The sequence below is a fragment of the Rattus rattus genome, chromosome 3 (genome assembly GCF_011064425.1).
Source record: "Rattus rattus isolate New Zealand chromosome 3, Rrattus_CSIRO_v1, whole genome shotgun sequence".
Classification (NCBI taxonomy): domain Eukaryota; kingdom Metazoa; phylum Chordata; class Mammalia; order Rodentia; family Muridae; genus Rattus; species Rattus rattus.
This window is the reverse complement of record NC_046156.1, coordinates 25,571,373-25,591,682: the sequence shown is the minus strand read 5'-3', so window position 1 is coordinate 25,591,682 and position 20,310 is coordinate 25,571,373. Positions and strand designations below refer to the sequence as shown.

Below are 20,310 nucleotides of genomic sequence, written 5' to 3'. Positions count from 1 at the left end.
GGATATCTGTGAGTTTGAGGCCACTCTGGTCTACAGAGCTAATTCCAGGACAGCCAGGGATACAGAGGAAACCTTGTTTTGGAAAAAAATAACGATAAGTTTTGCTTTTTTTTTCCCCCTCAGACTGATTTAAAGACGTTCTTCTTGCTTCTGGAGTCCAGCATGACTTGTCTGTGCTCTGCTGCTGTGGGGTCCCTTTGTCCCTGCTTGTCTTGGGTGTGCTGTACCCAGCTTGCTGGGTCTCGTTGGATTTGAGGGATTATGTGCTGTTGATTTGTTTGTTTGTCTTTTTGGGGTTTTTTTGTTTTGTTTTCTGCTCATTCTCTTAACCCCTTCTGAGCACTGTGACCCTCTGTGACTTCTGATTTTACATCAGTTTTACCATTTCCCAGATGACTAAATCTTTTCATTACATAATTTTTTTTTGTCCCTGCTGTTTCATAGGCAAGGTCATTTCTGCCTCTGTGTCCCATAGTCCCCCGGCTTTTATTTATTTTATTATTTATATCATATATGCTATATATTCATTGTTGTGCCATATTTAAGTTGGTCATTTTGAGAGCTGAATGTTCATTTCGATTCTCTCTCTTCCTTATTTTTATTGTTTTATAGTTAGTTTCTCCTCCTCAGCTTCGACTTTTTCACATTTACATTTTGCGAGCATTTTCCTGAAGGTCCTTGGATATATTCATAATAGCTACTTAATATTTTAAAGCAATGTGACTAAGGTATATGGGTGGGCGGGGCTCTGGACCATAGGCCTCCGTGCTCCACTGTGGCTGGATTTACTATGATGGGTGATTACTTGGGTCATCTTAGGGTTGATTGCTGTCAGCTGCTCAGCTGGGAAATATTTCGCCCCGAGGCTTCACACAGCCACAGATGCAGGCCCACAGGCCCGCTGTTCTGTTTCTGGAAGGCTGGGTCCTAGACAGCTTCATTTCTTTTTGCTGTTCCCTTCCTCCTTTGGTTTTGTCTCTCTCCTTATACATTATTTACTTTATTGTGGGTTCACCGGAGGAGGGGTGCTAAGATACTCGTTCAGAATCTTCTTTTCCTTAGCAACCTCTGCTTTTCCCAAAGTAAAATTCTTAGTTCAGAAATATTCATAATTGTGGTTGGGGATTTAGCTCAGTGGTAGAGCACTTGCCTAGCAAGCGCAAGACCCTGGGTTTGGTTCTCAGCTCCTGAAAAAAAATATGATATATATTTTATGAATAATATATATATATATATATAATTGCGGGTAAGTAGGTTTAAATACCAGAGCTGAGTAAAAGTCTTATCTGCTTTACCTGTGTGTGTGTGTGCACGTGTGTGCGTGTGTGTGTGTACACTTGTGTCTGTGTATGTCCTTTGTTCTAAATGTGTTTTTTAAATGGTTGTTTCATTCAGACACCTGGGAGAGAAATAATTATAAAAACTAAGGTGAGGCTAGTGAGATACCCCGGGGGTTAAAGCCACTTCCCCAGCAGCTTGATGACCTGGATTCAGCCTTGTGGCCCACATGGGAAGAGAAAAGCAACTCCCGTTGGTTGTCCTCTGCCTGCTCTTCATTCCCCACCACGACCTGTGTAACACATGTGGTCGATCGTGAAGTAATGAATTTAAAGTTAGCTAAACTACCTTGGTGGTAAAGCGCCTGTCTAGCATGTATTCGGGAGATCCTGGATTCGGTTTCCAACACTATCTTTTCAGTTTAAAAATTAATTCTGTGTCGGCATTTTAGTGTCAACAAGTAAAAGGTATGCTTAATAGAAAAATATTTGAAGTAAATTCTATGCATGCATATGTATGCTATGTGTGCCCACAATCCTTTTGCATGTGGTTTTTTTCTTTTAGCCACGTTGAATTCTTATTATCATATGTCTTAGTTAGGGTTTCATTGCTGTGAAGAAACACCATGACCAAGGCAACTCTTGTAAAGGACAGTATTTAATTGGGACTGGCCTACAGTTCAGTCCATTATCATCATGGCAGGAAGTGTGGCAATGTCCAGGCAGTCATGGTGCCATGAGTATTACATCTCGATCCAAAGGCAACCAAGAGAAGACTGGCTTCTGCAAGCAGCCAGGAGGAAGCTCTCTTTCCATACTGGGCAGAGCTTGAACATAACTGCAAAGCCTATCCCCACAGTGACACACTTCCTCTAACAAAGCCACGCCTCCAATAATGTCACACCTCCTAGTAGTGCCACTTCCCGTGGGCCGAGCATGTTCATGTCACCCCACTCCACTCTCTGGCTCCAAATGGGTCTGTGGAGGCCGTACCTAGCCTCAGCATAATACAAAATGCATTCAGTCCAACTTCCAGAGTCTCCATAGTCTGTAACAGTTTCAACAATGTTAAAAGTCCAAAGTTCAAAGTCTCTTCTAAAATTCATGCAATCTCTTAACTGTCATCCCCTATAAAATCAAAATCAAAAGGCAGATTTCATACTTCCAACATATCACGACACCAGATATACATGACTATTCCAGAACACCGTAGGCACACATGTTGGCACACAACTTTAATCTCGGCGCCACGATGTTTGTGAGCTTGAGACCAGCTTGCTCTACATTGCGAGTTTCAGGACAGCTAGGGCTACACAGGAACACCAGATCCCAAAAGCAAGGTAAAAAAAGGAAGGAAAACACTTTGGCAACTCTTTCTGCTTTCCTGTTTCAGATCATTACTTAACATTATGGACTTTTTCTTCTCCACCCTCTGTTATTTTGACTCTATTTTATTTCTGCTTCCCAGGGAGATCCTTCCTTCCCACCCAGTTCCTTCCTCTCTACATAGCTAACCTCTGTGGGTCTGTGCATTGCAGCTTTGTTAATGAAGACTTAACAGTTAGCATCCACGTAGAAGTGAACACATAACCATGTATGTCTTTTGGGTCTGGGTAACCTCACTCAGGATGATTATTTTTCCCTAGTCCATCCTTCAAATTTCATGATTTTTTTTGACAGCAGAGTAATATTCCATTGCGTAAATATACCACCTTTTCTTTATCATCCATCCATTGACAGAATATAGTCTGTTTCCAGTCTCAGGCTATTCTGAATACAGCAGTGAACCTGAGCAAGTGTCTGTGGGGTAGGAAGCCGTCTTTGGGGTGTACACCCTAGAGCAGATCAAGTCCCCACGTCCTGAGGACCCACCACACTGATGTCCACAGCACAGATCTGCAGTGGGTGAGGGCTTCCCGTGTCCCATGGCCTTGTTCTCTTGTCTTGGCCTTTCTGACTGATGTAAGATGGAGTCGTTTTGATTTGTATTTCCCTACTGACTGAAGACGCTGAACACTTTGTTAGGCGTTTCTCAGCCTTTCTCATCTTTCGGAACTCTGTTTGGGTCTGTACGCCATTTTTAATTGGGTTACTTGACTTTTTTTATGTCTGGTTTGTTTTTAGAGTCTTTTATGTATTTTAGGTTTTAGCCCCTATCAGATATAAAGGCCCATTCCTTAGGCCACCACTTTCTCCAGATGATAATGTCCTTCGCCACAGGGAAGCTTTTCGGTTTCATGAGGTCCCATTTATTAATTGTTGATCTTAGAGCCTGCTCTGTCGGCGTCCTGCTCAGAAAGTCTTTTCCTGTGCCGATGAGTGCAAACCTAGTCCCAACTTTCTCTTCCGTACCTGGGGTGTCTGTCCTTACCTTGAGGTCAATCCGAGTTGAGTTTTGTGCAGGGTGATAGGACTGCTCTGTCTGTATTCTTCTACATGCAGCCATGCAGCTGGCCCAGCACCATTTGTTGACGATGCTGTCTTTTTCCAGTGTGTGTTTCTCTTGTTTTTTGTTTTGTTTTGTTTTGTTTTTAATCAGAAATCAGGTGTCCTTAGGGCTGTGGATTTACATCTACCTGGCCCTTCGGTGTGACTCCAGTCACCAGCCCATCTGGTTTCTGCTAGTACCGTGCGTGCTAGTTTTATTATTATGACTCTGTAGTAAAATTTGAGACCATGGATGGTGATGTTTCCAGTGTTTTGTTTTTAGTTTATTATTTATGATGTAGCTATCCTAGGTTTTTGTGATACCATACGAAACTTGTCCTTTCAAGTTCTGTGAAGGATTATGTTGGAATTGTGATGGGGATTGCATTGAACCTGCTTTTGGTAGGACGGCTATTTTGACTATATTAATCCTACCTATCCATGAGCATAGATCTTTTCATCTTCTGATTTCTTCTTTAATGTCTTTCTTCAATGAATATAGACATTCTTCTCTCTCTCTCTCTCTCTCTCTCTCTCTCTCTCTCTCACTCCATTTCTCTCTCTTTCCCTCCCACTCCACCTCTGCTCCCCCCCCCTTTTTTTCTTTTGAAACAGGGTCTCTCTACATAGTCCTAGCTGTGTAGGAACAGACTGTGTAGACCAGGCCAGCCTCAAGCTCACAGAGATCCACCTACTTCTGCCTCGCAAGTGCTGGGATTGAAGGCCTGCACCTGCACCGCCATGCCCAGCTGCGTAAGACTCTTTCTGGGACTCTTGCTTCGGGTGTTACTCTAAGCAGGGCGATTGTTTCTCCGCCTGGCAATGTAGATGTCTTCCTCTTACATGTGTGCTCTGCCCTGAACCATTTCAACATGAGAGCCAAAGTCCTCAATGCGATTCTTAAGAGTTGTGCATGGTCTGGAGAGATGGCTCAGTGGTTAAGAGCACTGGCTGCTCTTCCAGAGGCCCTGAGTTCAATTCCCAGCAACCACATGGTGGCTCACAACCATCTGTAATGGGATCTGATGCCTTCTTCCGGTGTGTCTGAAAAACAAAGTTGTGTATAACAAGTGTGTGGCTGCCCCTCTCCCCTCGAAAGCCCCATCATTCACTAAGTTCTATCTCAGGACTTTGTTCTACCCACCCTCAGATCTTAGAGCACAATTGGACTGCCAGGTATTTCTCCTTTCTGTCTCTCCCCTGAAAAACATAAATAGCAGAACGACTTTGAATCATTGTTCCTGCAGTTCATACAAGAGTCGTTTTTAGGGGCTGGAGAGAACGCTCAGTGTTTAAGAATACTGACTGTTCTTCAAGGGGACCATGGTTTGATTCCCAGCACTCACTTGGCAGCTCACAACCATCTGAAACCCCAATTCCAGGCCTCTGCTTGCCTCCACAGATACTGGGCATGCATGTGGTGCGCGTGTAGGTGAACACTCATACATGCAAATAACGGGACGAGATAATCTTTTACAAAAAGTCCACTGAGGTGCATGAACCCTTGAGTTTTGCTTTTCTCACACCACTAGCCCAGCAGTCTGCATGCACTGGAGATGTTCAGTTTTTCTCAGTTTTATTACCAGTCCTAAATTGATGACAGATGGTTTTAGTCACTAGTTTTATTGGATTTTTTTTTCAGAACTTTCAAATTTAGTTTCACAGAAGCCAACACTTTTGTAATAACACTTTCACTTACTTACATAAGGTTCAGTTAAATCCCTAACTACAGCCACAGGTAACCATTGCAGAATGCCTTAGGCAGGAAGACACCTGATACTCGGCCAAGATAAAACCCAACTGCACAAGACAGTCAGGATATTGTACACAGTGCAGTCTTTGTTCATTGGTTCAGCAAAGTGATAAGTGGTTCAACTCAAAGAGCTTGATTGGTCCAGAAGAGAAACTGAGATGTATTTAGCTTGGTTTTATAAATAAGCACTTCCAGCTTCTCTGTGCTTGTTGTTGGAGCCATCCATCTTTGCAGTAAATACATAATTGTCCACATTATAAAATTTCATATAAAATCCTAAGAGTGGGAATAAATGGGGGCTAGAAAAAATGTACTTTTCTTTAAAATAGCATAAATTATAAAAATGCATCCGACAGAGCAGGTCTGCAGGTGGACAGTTAGACATTATGGATGGGCACAATGCCAGCTAACCTCCTAAAACGACTATAGGGGACAGTATTACGCTGTGCGTATTTTACCATGGTGAAGGAAACGTATAGACACAGCTGCATTTATCTCTAACACCTTTGGCTGGACAGCAAAACTATGCAACTAGAAAAAAAAACAGGTTAAGAATTGAACATCTTGTGTTTCTGATTTATAGTTTACTCTCGTCACAAATCTTAGCAAGCCTGTCAAGCTCTCTTAGCTGTGCTCTCCTTATGTTTAACAAAATGTGTTCTGTGCATCTTCTTACCACTCTTAAGTACAATGTTTCATGCCTTGGGAAAGGGCATGCACTGAGCTGGATTTCTGGGTGGACGTTTACTATTGAGATTTCAAAATGTTAAGATTGCGGGCTTCTGGTTTGGTCTGAGCTTCGTGTCGGTTTTGAGAATGCAGCTATTTCCCCCAGGGATGTAATTAATTGAGAATTGGCAGACTTAGCTTCTACTGGAGATCTGCACTTGTTTTTGGCATTATCAAATGCTTGACATTTTTAATTGATGGTATCTTAAAGGTCCCTCCATAAGTTCTGAGCGGAGAGCTTCCTTGACTGAAAAGGGCACTGACTGGATGGTCAGCCTCTTCTTTCTTTGAAACTGATGTGTTAGGTAAAGATAGTAAAATGTGTTAGACAGTGGGATAAAAAAAAAAAAAACAACCAATGGATTGGATGAGGTACAGGGATAGAGTCATCCATCAGATTGAAGTATAAGAAATTATTTTGGAAATTAAAGAGCATTTTTAGTGCAACACTAGTATACTATTTTCCCAATCGAACATGTAACATTAAGTTGGAATAAAAGGACTTAGTCCGTTTCCAAGGATGCTTTGTGAGAATACAGGGATCTAAGAACATGATACTGGAAAATCCACCTTAGAAAGAACCTCTCAGATGAACAGAAAATATGAAGATAAAAAGAATTTGGAGAGGAAACAACATTGTTTTAGGTGAGGAGTTTGTGGAATTTCGGGAGTCTGTAAACCAGGCCAGAGTGCGCCTTACTGGAAGGGTTCTGTGTGGGAGCCCCACTAAGTCTTAAAGCATTTGCCATCAGTTACAATGGCTGCATCAGTATGACGTGGCTTTCGTTAACACAATCCCTTTTAATCAAGTTTCTCTTTGCTCTCCCCACTCCCTTTGGTTAATTGGAACATTGACGCTTCTTGTTTCAAAATGTTTTGGACAGATGTGTAGCCCTTAGTATCATGTCAGACTTTAAATCAGAGGCAAGTTGTCAGAAAACTGAAGCTCTCTCTTGCGCTGGCCTCTACTCTACCAGGTCCATCTCGCTTACATGAAGCTCCCAGCTCTGACGGTGTGCGACCTCTCCCTGTATACCAAGCAAGGGGCAAGTGTGAGCAAGCCAGGAAGTAACGCTTGTGTGTGTGTGTGTGTGTGTGTGTGTGTGTGTGTGTGTGTGTGTGTGTGTCAACAAGACTCCACACCAAGCAGTGTCTGGACTCTCCCTGCCTGTGTGTCGTTCCCTGGTTTTAGTTATAGCTTCTAATTTTCCAGGTTTACCACATCTGTTATTTGCTGCAAAAAATTGTACATCTCAGGATGGTTCTAACTTCTCCTTTAGTTGCAGTATATTGGCAAGTAGTTATTATACTTGTAAATTGAATATTAGAAAGACCGCCTCCTGCGGGCCCCACTGAACAAGGGTTTAAGCAATCACAGTGCAGTAATTTTACTTCCAGTTATATTCCAGCGTGTGTCACTAAAAGTAAACCCTGGAAACCAGGGCTGAGTTTTTTGTACCCTTCCGGTCCTAACCTGTTTAAGTCCCTCCGACTCACAGCTGCCTTCTTTATTTGGTTTCATTCTTCTTTATGGGGCGTTTGCCCCTGAATTGCCGTCTGCTTCTTCCTGCAGTGTCAGCCGTGACAGCTCTGGCACGCATCCTCCCTTGCGTACGTCAGCTTTCACATAGTAAGAGTTCATGAAATACTGGATAAAATTTCCCGCAGCCTTTCCTGTCCATTGTCAGTATACTGCCTGCTGGGTACTACTCGTTTGTGTTCTTAATTTTTAGGCTAGTTTTTTTTAACAAAAAACAAAAAACTGAGTCCAGAAACTGATTTTACTAGTTTAACCCCACCCATTGCCTGTCAGATGAGACGAATCCGTGTCTTGGTATGTGTTCCTCACTGACCCTTCTCTGGGGTGTCTCCTCCCTCCACCTCACCTTAACACACCGCCCTGGCCTGTGTTATTACCTGTGGCTTACTCCCTTGCTTCCCACATGCTGCTGTTCCGTCTGCCTTTTCCGCTCCTGTCTGACTACTCACGGGACTCCTCTGGTCCTTCTTTCCCTCCGTCGCCTGATATTGCCATCCCGTGTCTATCTGTGACGCCTCCTCACACTTTATAACCATTTGGAACCTGTTGCTTCCTCTCTTGTGTAGCTCTGTGAAGTTTCAGACAAAAAGAAGCCTATAGCCCAGCTCAGCATGGTGGCGCTTACCTTTCATCTCAACAGTAGGGAGGCAGAGAGGTGAATCCCTGAGTTCAAGGCTAACTTGGTCTACAAATCGAGTTCTAGGGCAGCAAGGGCTACACAGAGAATCTCTATCTAAAAAAAATAAAACCAAACCAAACCAAGAAATCCGAATACTGAAGGGTTAATCTGAGGGAACAGTATTTTACATAGGGAAATAGAAGTCTGCATGTGACCTGAGACATGTCAACGATTGCCATGGTTACGGTGTAAACCGGACTAAGCCCAGCATTTCCTGCTTCCTCAGACCAAGGCTAACTGCGGTGCTGTGTTTTTAACAAAATGTTTTTGTTTCTTCCCTCTCAGATATTGATGATGTTAAGAAGTTCAAACCAGGTTACCTAGAAGCCACTGTCAATTGGTTTAGACTCTATAAGGTACCAGATGGAAAACCAGAAAACAAGTTTGCTTTTAATGGAGAATTCAAAAACAAGGTAAAGATGAGGACCTATATCTGAGAGCACACCTCTTAGTGTCTGATAGCGCAGGCCTCACTTAGATGAGCTGATGTGGATGTTAATATCAGATACGAAAGGAAGGGATAGCGCCCTTCACTGATGTCTGTATTTAAGGGCGTTAGCATTCATGTTTTAAGGAATATTTAAGTGAATGAACAAAGCTAATCTACTTATAACTCATCCCAGAAAGTGAAGGAGTTTTGGAGTTAGTTTAAACTTTGCAAATGGTATATGAAGAAAAATGCTTCGTTTCCTGGTTTGAGGAGGCTGTTTTCCCTTAATGTAAATCCCTCCAGTGTTCCCTCTGACCTAAACCTTACTAAGACTGGATGAAGCTGCTTAACAATTAAGAGAACACTTGAATTGCCTTACTGGTAAAGAATGCTCCCATTAGAATGCCACAAAGCTTCCATAAGAATATTTCTAATCTAGTATGACACAAATGGAGAGAACCAGCCGAGGAGCCGAGTCTAAAATATGGAATATGTTTTTAAAGTGGTTACCACTAAATAAATTGCACACTCTTCACCAACTTCCAATAGGGCACAGGAAGTATGTTGTATAAGTGAAGCAATGCATTCAATGAAAGCCTAAAAATGACAGGAAGTATTTCACTGCAGGATTGATTGCTGGACTGAGAGCTTTCTTAAAAGGCTTGTTCAAAGGATCCTTAATGTCACAAGGGTTTTTAAAAATATAAAAAGTATTTTATACTTGTCTTAAAAATGCAGTGCTGGGCAAACCACTGAACTGAGAATAGGACCCCCGTTGAAGGAATCAGAGAAAGAACTGGAAGAGCTGAAGGGGCTCGAGACCCCTTATGAACAACAATGCCAAGCAACCAGAGCTTCCAGGGACTAAGCCACTACCCAAAGACTATACATGGACTGACCCTGGGCTCCAACCTCATAGGTAGCAATGAATATCCTAGTAAGGGCACCAGTGGAAGGGGGAAGTCCTTGGTCTCCCCCCCTCTCTCTCACACACACACACACACACACACACACACACACACACACACACACACACACACACTTCTTCATTGCCTCAAAGCCAGCTTGGCAACTTGTGAATTTACGGAGTCAGGTGTCTGCTGTGTTCTGACTCTTTCTGTATTATGACTAGATCATTCTCGGAACAGCAGACATTTTATGAATTGCTTTTTGTGATTGCCATTAAAATACTCAAGAACATTTAATTGAGCCTCCTTGGTGAGGTTTACAAATGGCTCCCATTTTTAATTCTAGGGTTTGCCATTTCATTAAGCAGGTGCTAGAATTTACTACAACCAGAATTATCTGAATAATTTCGTCTAAGAACCCATCCCTGTACTATCCACGTAATTATCCCCTATCTAGAACAGCACCCCAATGCCACCTCATTGAGAACAACACCGTCCTCCTTTTTTCATCTGTATACTTGAGAGAATTGTATTTCACAGGTTAAATTTCTCATTATGATTCAATCTCAGAGCCCAAGATTATTTCTTCGGTATGATAGTTATTAGTTGTAATTGAGGAGCATAAAGCTAGTATGGATCAGTTAAAAAATAAGGATTCTCCTTAAGGAACAGAAGCAACATTTAGTGGGGAAAGATAAGCAGCTTCTCTCGTGCCCGGAGAGCTGGCGCATGGCTCCCGAGGTCTCGCTGCTTTGGCAGAGGACTCAGGTTTGGCTTCCAGCATCCACAAAGTGGGTCATGTCTCCCTGTGACTCATCTTCAAGGGCACCTCATAGCCTCTTCTGACCTCCAGGGCTCCTGCCAACCTGCAGTGCCCATAAATAATCTCAGATGCACACACATACACATAAACTAAATTTGAAAAAAATAAATAAAATTAATTTTCTCCTTGGAGTAGAGATTTTTATTGTGTAAATGTTACTAAATATACACCTAGCCAAATGCTTGTTCATTTGCTGATTATGAATTAGTACCAAGAAAAAGTTGGGGCAGTGCTTTTAGACAGTGAGTTGTCCAAAATTACAGTTAGACTGCGTGTAGTCATGCAGTGATGAGATCCACATGTGTGTTCTCCCTCCCAGGTGCACACACATGTGCGTTCTCCCTCCCAGGTGCACACACATGTGCGTTCTCCCTCCCAGGTGCACACACATGTGTGTCCCCCCACCAGATGCACACACATGTGCTTTCTCCCCCGCCCAAGGTCCACACATAGGTGCGTTCTCCCCCAGGTGCACACACAGGTGTGTTCTCCCCCAGGTGCACACACATGTGCGTTCTCCCTCCCAGGTGCACACACATGTGCGTTCTCCCTCCCAGGTGCCAAGCATGGCACTGCAACATTTTATTTATTCATCATTAGCTCTGTGGTTTGGATCCAAGACGGGCAAACTGTGTCTTCAGACTGCAGGTGTTTTACACTTTACAGACATAGTATGACTCCCTAACCTCTCAATACTGCCATTGTTCCACTAAAGCATCCATGGGCCAAAGGAGGTAGCAGCCCATATCTGACCCACAGGCTTTCATTTGCCTGCCCCGTACACAGGTTGCACCCCACCCCACCCTCATTCTGTGTTGCTTCTCTGAATAGGAAGTTGAGGCCTAGTGAAGGTAAGTGCACTCCTGCATCTCGGCGGGGAAGGTTTTCCACTTGTTGCCCAATCCAGAGCTCATGCACTTTACAGTTCTGTATGGGTAGAACACGACTTTGGTTGGAACTAGGTCATAACCAGCTCTGTCTGTTTTTGGTTGAAACTAGGCTTTTGCCCTCGACGTTATTAACTCTGCACATGAACATTGGAAAGAGATGGTGATGAAGAAGTGTGACAAGGGATCTATCAGTTGGTAAGGATGTGTCTCCTGGTCACATACAATGCTAATTCACTGTCAGTTTTCTGAGTGCTCAGGCCCCAGAGTTTCAAAGAAGGGAGTTCAATTCTTTTTCCTAAAAATTCCCGAGCGTCTCTTTGGTGGCTTTGCCGAGGGTTGGCTGTCACTGACAGCTAGGAATCCAACACGGTTCATGTCTATCAAATGTTCTGTCTCAGTGAAAATTACTGGCATTTGTTTATTAGTAAACAAATGTTTAATGCATTGTTTTGCGATGGGTGCAAGGTGGAGTAAGGAGGAATTTTGATGAAAGAAACATTTTCAGTTGTCCCAAAATATTTATGTCTTGGAGTTATTGTGTTTTGTGTTGTTCTTCACTTCCAGAATCAGAGAGCATCCTCTTGTAGTGCCAGTGTGGTGGCAGCAGACACACACACACACGCGCATACAGACGTGGTTCTTTTACATGCCAGTCAGTACCACCAGTTCTGTCTAGTCCTGCATCTATTTGCTTCAGGAGCATTTGGTGCAGATGCAGCAGCAGCCTCACGCCCTTGTGTTATCTTCCTGGTTTTTCTTGGTTGTGCCACTTTAAAGTGCAAAGCCCTCACAGCGCGTACCCTGGACACTGACTTCGATACCTCATGACTGTGAGCCTCTGTCCGAGGAGCCTCTGACTGACTTGAAGACAATAATTTTCCATTGATTAAAATCGTATATTCTTAACCCTATAACTTTTCTTTTGTATGTTATTTCCAGATAATCATTTCTTTCCTAGTTAATCTGTAACTTTGTCCCGTTTAATTTCTGAGTATAATGTGTGCTTGGTACGCACAGCATTTCTGATATTGGTGATTTTTAGCTGCAATGCTGTGTCTCCTTGGCTCAGTCCCTGACATTGTGCATGCACTGTACAGCATTTCTAAACTATTTATTCAGTCAGTTTTGCAATGCTAGGACTTTTATAAATTTAGTGCAAAAAAAAAATTCAGTACCTTAAAATTTTTTTAAAAGCCCACTCTTTTGTGCTATTTTCAGTCATTTTTTGCACTGGGTACCTACACCGTAGTCCAACCATTTAGTGATTATCAGCTCCTCCCGAAAGCCATTGAGAGTTTGAGAGCTGAACGATCTGGAGATTGCAAGTTATGTGAAGAACTCGTTGACTCTGTGTTTTATTTCCAGCATCCAGAACAGCCCTTGACACACAGTACATTTTGAACTCACAAGTGAATAAAAATCAATGTTGGATAAACTTTTCCTCTCTTTCCTTTTTTGTTCTGAGACAGAGTCCCACCATATCGACCATATTGGCCTTGAGCTTCTCTGTGCTGGGCAGGTCGTGGGCTTGCCCTCCCTCCTCAGCTTCCCCAGCAGATGGGATTACAGGCCCATGCCGCCAAACCCAGCTAAGCAAGCGTGGAGCAGTTCAGTAATCACGTTATACCTGCAGGCACCCCAGTACAAGTTACTTTAATCCTGGTAGAGGAGCAAGTGTGCATGCACACATGTGTGTGCATACATGTTCTTATATTAGAGATCAACGGTTCTCAACCTGGGGATCGCCCAACCCCTTCACAGGGATCACCCAAGACCATTTGAAAACACAGACATGCATGACGATTCATGACACTTTTAAAGCAAAATTACACTTAGGAAGTAGCTACAAAACGGTTTTATGGTTGGGGGACAACATAACATGAGGACCTGTGTTAAAAGTCACAGCGTGAGGAAGGGTGAGAGCCACTGCTCTGGACGACACACTTTACTGACTAAAATACATGCTGACTTTTTGACTAATAATAACCCAAGGTGAAAAAGGTCATGGAGCCAGTCGGCATATACTGGTTACCTGTCCAAATATTTAATTGAAAAAATTTTCAAAATCAGTATTCCAGAGTGATCTAATGCTGGCTTTAATGTTGCTCGTTTCTAATGCCGCCATTCCTGTCTTCCTCGGTGCAGATTGTGCAGTCCTTTGCTGTAGGAGTGGAGGCTCACATTAGAGACAGGATTATCAGATTAACACATTAAAACTGCATCCAGTTCATTTTGAATTTTAGAACAATTAGTTTTTAAAATCATGCATGTTCATTTTTATTTTTGGGAAAATAAAATAAAAAGTTCCTGTGAAGTTTACATGATATTGGTCATTTGGTTTGACAGTCCTAATTATGGGAGCTCTGTCTGTGTTCTCACCTCCCTTTGCCCGGCAGATACAGGGTAGAACGGACTTATCCCACACTATGCTATCTCTGGAGGACGAGCACTTAAGACCTTGAAGTGTCTAGTTGTTTTGCCTGTGGCCTTTAATTTTTTATTACTTTATCATTTTTTATGTGTATGGGTGTTTGGACTGCTCGCCTCTGCACCATATGTATGCATTGCCCAGAGTCCAGAAGAGGGTGTTGGATCCCCTGGAACTGGAGTTGCAAAAGTTTGGGAGCCACTATGTGGGTTCTGGGTCCTCTGCAAGTGCAACAAGTGCTGTAAGCTGCTGGGCCATCTCTCCAGGCCTCTTACTACTTTTACTCTCATTGGAGACACAGCTGGCTTCAGACTCTACTGCTCTCAGTTTCCGAGCTATTCAGACAAGAGCTATGGAGACAGGAAATGTAAAGAAGTTATAACTTCAAATATGACCAGCATGTGTCATGAAGCCTTTCCACAGAGACCTGAGTGCCATGTGCACACCTGGGGGCCTGGAGCAGGAGAGGCTGAGGAAGGGAGATGGAAAGTTCTGTTCCACCATGGGGCACATAGCATGGACTACCTCAGAACACTAAAACAAATAACAAAAAGATCTGAACCAGCGAGATGGCTCAGCAGGTAAAGGCAGTTGCTCACACGCCTGATGGCCTGAGTTCAATTCCTCAGACCCATCTGGATGAAGGAGAGAAGCAGCTCCTGGAGGCTGTCCTCTGGTTTCCACGTGCATGCTGTGGCAAAGTGGACACACACACACACACACACACACACACACACACACATCAATAGATACCTAAATACTATTGTTTAAAAATCTACAGATGATTTATAAATTAAACATTGTTCATGGCAAAAGTGAAGCTAAGTTCTACCCTGAATTATAATGCTAAGCAGGATGGGACCTACCATAGCCACCATTGTGGGTTACAGACGCATGGAGCCTAAAAACACACACACACACACACACACACACACACACACACACACACACAGTGGACAGGTCTTCGCACCACAGATTCCCAACACGTTTCAAACGCAAAGCAGTGGTGAAGATAAGTTTGGTGTTGTGTAGCTGTTAGGTCCTTCTGAGAGAAAATGAGTGTTTGTGTCTCCCCTTCATCTCTGAGGAGACCATCATTGCTAGTCACTTTTTCCTTTGATTAAAAAAAGTAACTCAGTCAGAGCTCCCTTCTCTGATATCTACACCCATTTCAACCCGCCAGCCTTTCTGTGAAACTTAGAAATTGGCCTTACTGTATGTAAGTCAGTGGTGGCCTCTGCTGTCATCCGGGGAGCAGGGCCTGGGCCGTGGGTTGGATCTGATTTTAAATTTGTTATAACCTCAAGAGTGCAGTGAGGTGCGTCCTTCCCTCTTCACAGTACCTTTCCTTGTCCAGCTCCATTCCCCCGTCACCGGCTGACGTCATCGCCCCGTGCCGTGTGCGACGTTAGTCTCTTTTCGGCTGTGTTAACTGGCATTCCTTTTTCTCCTGCAGTGTGAACGTGCACATCTGTGATAGCCCTTTCCACTGCACTACAGAGGAAGCAAGGTCACTAGTTGAATCGGTAAGGAGCCTGCATCCAAGGTGTCTTCTAATCGTGTAGATACCGTAAGACGGCTTACCAAGGTTCTGAAATATGTAGCAGCAAAACATGTCAAGACCCTTGGGAAGCGTAAAATGAAATAACGCAATTAAAGTTAGCTTTTATTTTCGTAAATTCTGGGTTCCAATTGTCTTCATGTTCCCAGGCCGTCATGGCCGTCTGCGTGCATTTCCTCTCTGTGCTCTGCTGTCCCAGTCGGTTGTCCCTCCAGGAGTCACCTTCATAGAGAAGGTGCACTTGGCTGAAGAGATTGAAGTTCCTAGAGCCCTCCTGTCATTTCATGCAGCCCTCCCAAGTCAGAAGCTTTGCTTCCTCGGAGGCTTCAGAGCCCTTCGCCTTCGTGCCGCCTGTCAGCAACTGGCTTTACCAGTGTATCAGTTCTCAATTAGAGATCACCAAAGAAGAACATTAATATGTGGATAATTAGGTATATAAAGTGTACTTAACAGAGATCTCAGGCTTAAAAAATCTCCCTTATAAATTAAGGGCTTTTAACTAATTATGAGGTAGAATCTAGTAAATTTAGGTCTTTATGAACAACTAAAATGTTCCTAAATGTTATTTGTTAATTATGGCTGCTTCTAATTTGGATTTTCCCACCACTAATTCATCAGCCATTCAATTATAGCCTGCTCTGTGGTAATTAATCAGTGCTAGAGTGCATACCAAAAAAAAAATAGATACAAAAATGTGCATCCTTTTGAAAGTTTTATTTTAGTGGAAGATAAATAATAAATATAGATGGGTAATAGATAGGCTTTCAGTGGACAAGAAATACCATGATGAAAAATAGGCAGGAAGAGGGGATACAATGGTAAGGAGAGGATAGGAATTGTAGTTATGGAGTCTGGGACAGCTCCACAGGAAAGGGGCGGCACACGTGAGACTGGTGTTGTGGACGGTGAAGAGTGGGTAGCTGAGCATAATGGGGGAGCCTTCGAAGTCCAAGGCCGGAGGCAGAAGGATGCCTGTGTCTTAGTCTGTGGGACCCTGAGGACTGCTGTGAGCTTAGGACTGACTCAAGCAACATACTGAGTTCCAAGGCAGCCTGTGTGAGGAAGTAAGACCGAGTCCCACAGAGCTAATAACAGATGCCGTGCAGTCTCACAGTCGTCAGATCGCCAAGAGTTTAAAAGTCTGTGCTGCTGCATGCTTTCCAGTCCATGGGAAAAGAAAGGCCCCTCACTCAGTGGTTAGCTTGGCAGTGTAGATGGTTATAATTCAAAGAATGCTAAGTAATTCTTACGGAGACGGAAGAAGCTTCTAACTCACTGTTCTTAAGTTGGCCTCTAGATTTAGAAATACTAGTGTATGTGCCTCTAAGACCAGACACAAGAAGTTTGAAACTAGGTGTCAGTCGATAAGATTAGGAAAATAAACTTACACACTGTTGTCCTTGTCATGGGTCAGAATCAGAGCAAAAAGAAGATAAGGAGCTAGTAGGTAAGGAGGACCTGGAGTAGTTCAGGGAAAACATTATCAGAATACATGGTATGAAAAATAAATTTTCAATTAAAAAAATCAAGAAATAATTGCCAATATTTTTTTCTTCTTCTTCTTCTTTTTTTTTTTTTCCGGAGCTGGGAACTGAACCCAGGGCCTTGTGCTTGCTAGGCAAGCGCTCTACCACTGAGCTAAATCCCCAATAATTGCCAATATTGAAGAGTTAGATATCTGGGGCTTTGCATTAAACCATGGCTGTTACTTTCAAACTTAAATATCATCCTCTTCTTTAATGTGAAGGTGTTTCTTAACTGTGACAAAACTCCAATTGTCATTATCTGGTGTCCCATAACATTTGATTTCTTTTAAATAGAGGTTTATGTGTTCTAAATATATTTAACCAGCCAAGAAATCTGACCTAACGATGGAGAAATAACATTCTTGAGATTTATTTATGTTTGTGTTTTGTTTTGTTTTGTTTGTTTGTTTGTTTGTTTTGATACAGGTTTTTTCTGTGTAGGCCCGTCTGTCCTGGAACGCACTCTGTAGACCAGGCTGGCCTCAAACTCAAGAGATCCACCTGCTTCTGCCTCCCAAATGCCTGAGATTATTTAAGTAATGTTTTAAGAGATAACATGCTTGCTCCTTTTTTGCAATTCTTTTTAGGCTAACAAAAAATTGCTTGATTATTTTATATTTTTGCAACATTCTTCTCTCTCTGAAATGGTTGGCAGTGCCAATTAGAAACAGATGTTAATTTTAGACAGGAAACCTAGCCAATGAATTTTACAAAGAATTTTGTAATGTGAGCTTAAAAAGATACAACGGTGTCAAAAGAGGAGGAGTTTACAGTCTGCATATTCTTAAACTTGTTTTAACCTGCTGCCCCAAAACCAGCCTCGTTAAACATGTTTTTATGTGTGAGAGAGAGGAAGATGTATTGAATAATAATGATAATCCTCTGTCCTCCTCCTCCCCCTCCTCCTTCTTCCTCCCCTCTTCCTCCATATATTTCAAGGGAAATTGACTAAACCATTGATAACTTGGCAAATGTATTAAGGATCTACCTATAACTAACTGATCAAGAGCCTTGCTTTGGTAATGCAACCACGGGGGGAGAGTGTGACAGGACAGGCTGCTTAGAGGTAGTCCCAGGTATTGTTGTTTGAGTGTGGCTTGAAAGAAAATGTCTTCACACACTCAGCTACAGGGTAGGGGATGCAGTGGGCTACCTGGGTTACTGACAGAAGGTATTTCTAAACGTGTGTTGTCTAATTTGACTCTACTTCTGGGGCCTCATTTCTTAGAAGGAGTGAGCACCCCAGTAAAGCAGAAGGAATCTTTACTTTTTTGAAGTCAGAGTCAATTTTATTCTATAATCTCATAAAAATACTGTTGTGTTCACTTCCCATGTATAAACATTAAATACACGAATTCTCTCCTGTCCTTGCCTTTAGATCCCAACACCTTCAATGAGTAAAGAAAGCAGTGTAGAAGGTACGTTTGTCTCTTTTAAACGTTATTTGTCCATTTCAGAGAGAGACTGAGAGTGAGCGTGCACTTCTGGGAGTCGGTCTTGTCCTTCTGCCATAGACTCTGGGCGTAGAATCCAGGTCATCAGACTTGGCAGCAGGTGCCCTCAGCCTGAACTGTCTCAGCAACCTTGTTATGGTTCCCGAGAGCAAGAATGTATACATTTGTTTATACAGGAGAAACCAATAAATAATAAAACTATCTTAAAAGTTATGTAAATTAAGTAAGATAGATTTCAGATGGTCATTAAATAAAATATCATTTGTCCTAACTTCAACAGAGGAGGAGCACAGTTGTTAGTTTGGGGCTAGCTGGTCTGCTGACACGGTGACTCCCCGTGGCTGCTCTAGTGTGCTGCAGTGTGGCTCAGTCACATGACTGATGGCTCTGCGTGAAGCAATGAGAGAGTCCAGCCAATTCTGGTAAATTTAGGACAACCCCAGAAACTTGAATCTAAAAGATTTATTATCTGAAGGCATTTTAATAACTCACTTATTTTAACTGAAAGTCTTAAAAACAAGATATACCGTATGGCTAAAACTAAGTTCCATGATCTTGGTTATCTTTATTTGAAGCTGTTTTGAGAAGGAAGTAAATAGTGACAATTCAGAACATAGGCACACACACACACACACACACACACACACACACACACACACGTTACCATGCGTCTTCAAAATATGACGCTTTTGGCCTTTTAATACAAAGTGTTAGGAGATTCAACTTAGCGAATTTTGAGGAAAAAATGAGAACAGCTGACTGCACTCAGCTGCTAGACTAGACGTTTAGAGGGAGGGCGTCCCTAGACATGGTCCCATGGGACAGCAGGTGTGGCCCTCATCTGCCAGCCACGCTTTCTTTGTAGTGCATCTCCTTTTGGGTATTTAATGAACAACCAGATTTTACAGCAAAAAGGGTTTTCTAAACCTTTCCAATTGTTGCTGGAGGGCTAACTTCTGTACTCTTCACTAGAGACGAACATGCCCTCAAAGGGGGGCAGAAAATACTGTGAGAGGTTCTAGAATTCTAATGTAGTTTTATATGAAGCGTGAGTCAACTGGAAACACGGAAGAACTGGAGACAGTAGCCAGTCTTAAGTAGAGAGATGGCGTGACAAGATTGTAGAGACGTTTACAAAACTCTTTCTGGACGCTTCTAAACTCAACATGTCTCATTCTTCCTCCCTCCCCCCTTGTCTTTCCCTCCGCCCCATCTCCCCGTACTTTAAACAGAAGAAGTGTGGCACTTCCTCCGCAACTGATGGGGACTCTGGGGCTTCTGCACCGAGACTTTAAACCTCCGAGGACCCCGGGGACTCCTTCTCCTTTACTGCTCTTGTGAAGCAAGCGGGTGACCGTCTGATAACTTCCTGTCCGACATCATTGTTAAAACTTTTTAAATAAACTTGTAAATAAATACTAACATTTTGAACTTCTCTTTTATATATTAATAAAAGAAAGAAAGGGTTCCACTTAATTTCATATTTGAATCTAAAGGCATCGTTTAGCTAATTATTTCATTTACTTTTGTGTCTAATTGGTTAAATGTCAAAATCAGGAATTTAACAGTAAAGTTTTTACCAGTTACTATTATTTTCATAACTTCTAGACTGTCTTCAAGTCCGTCATTGGCAAAGGCTCTTTTAACCAAGCTGTCCTTCCTTAGCACTGTCTGCACGGTTATTTGCCTTAAGGCTCTTTCCTCTGATTGGTTGTTTTAGAGGCCCTCACACCTTCCAGCTTTTCACTCCGTCCTTTCGATTTTAATTCTCATCTCCATGGAGATTTCAGATCCTCAGAGGAAGAATGCTGCTCTGGACCCCACTTTATTCATAAGTGAGGACACTCCTGTACACACACTCATACACACACACTCACACACACAC

The 20,310-nt window shown here is 42.7% G+C and overlaps 1 protein-coding gene across 2 annotated transcripts in view; it reads left to right on the top strand.

Moving 5' to 3' along the window:
- Positions 1–19,847, top strand: part of Ppa2 (inorganic pyrophosphatase 2) — a 71,388-nt gene extending 51,541 nt beyond the window's left edge. The window contains exons 8-12 of one of the 2 annotated variants that reach the window (XM_032897294.1): positions 8,691–8,818; positions 11,566–11,651; positions 15,341–15,410; positions 18,350–18,389; positions 19,661–19,847. In XM_032897294.1, coding sequence (XP_032753185.1) covers positions 8,691–8,818; positions 11,566–11,651; positions 15,341–15,410; positions 18,350–18,389; positions 19,661–19,686 — 350 coding nt within the window. In that variant the 3' untranslated portion in view covers positions 19,687–19,847. Of the gene's footprint in view, positions 1–8,690; positions 8,819–11,565; positions 11,652–15,340; positions 15,411–18,349; positions 18,390–19,657 lie in introns of both variants that reach the window. The other variant, XM_032897293.1, reaches the window with a different exon arrangement.
- Positions 19,848–20,310: the final 463 nt, after the last annotated feature.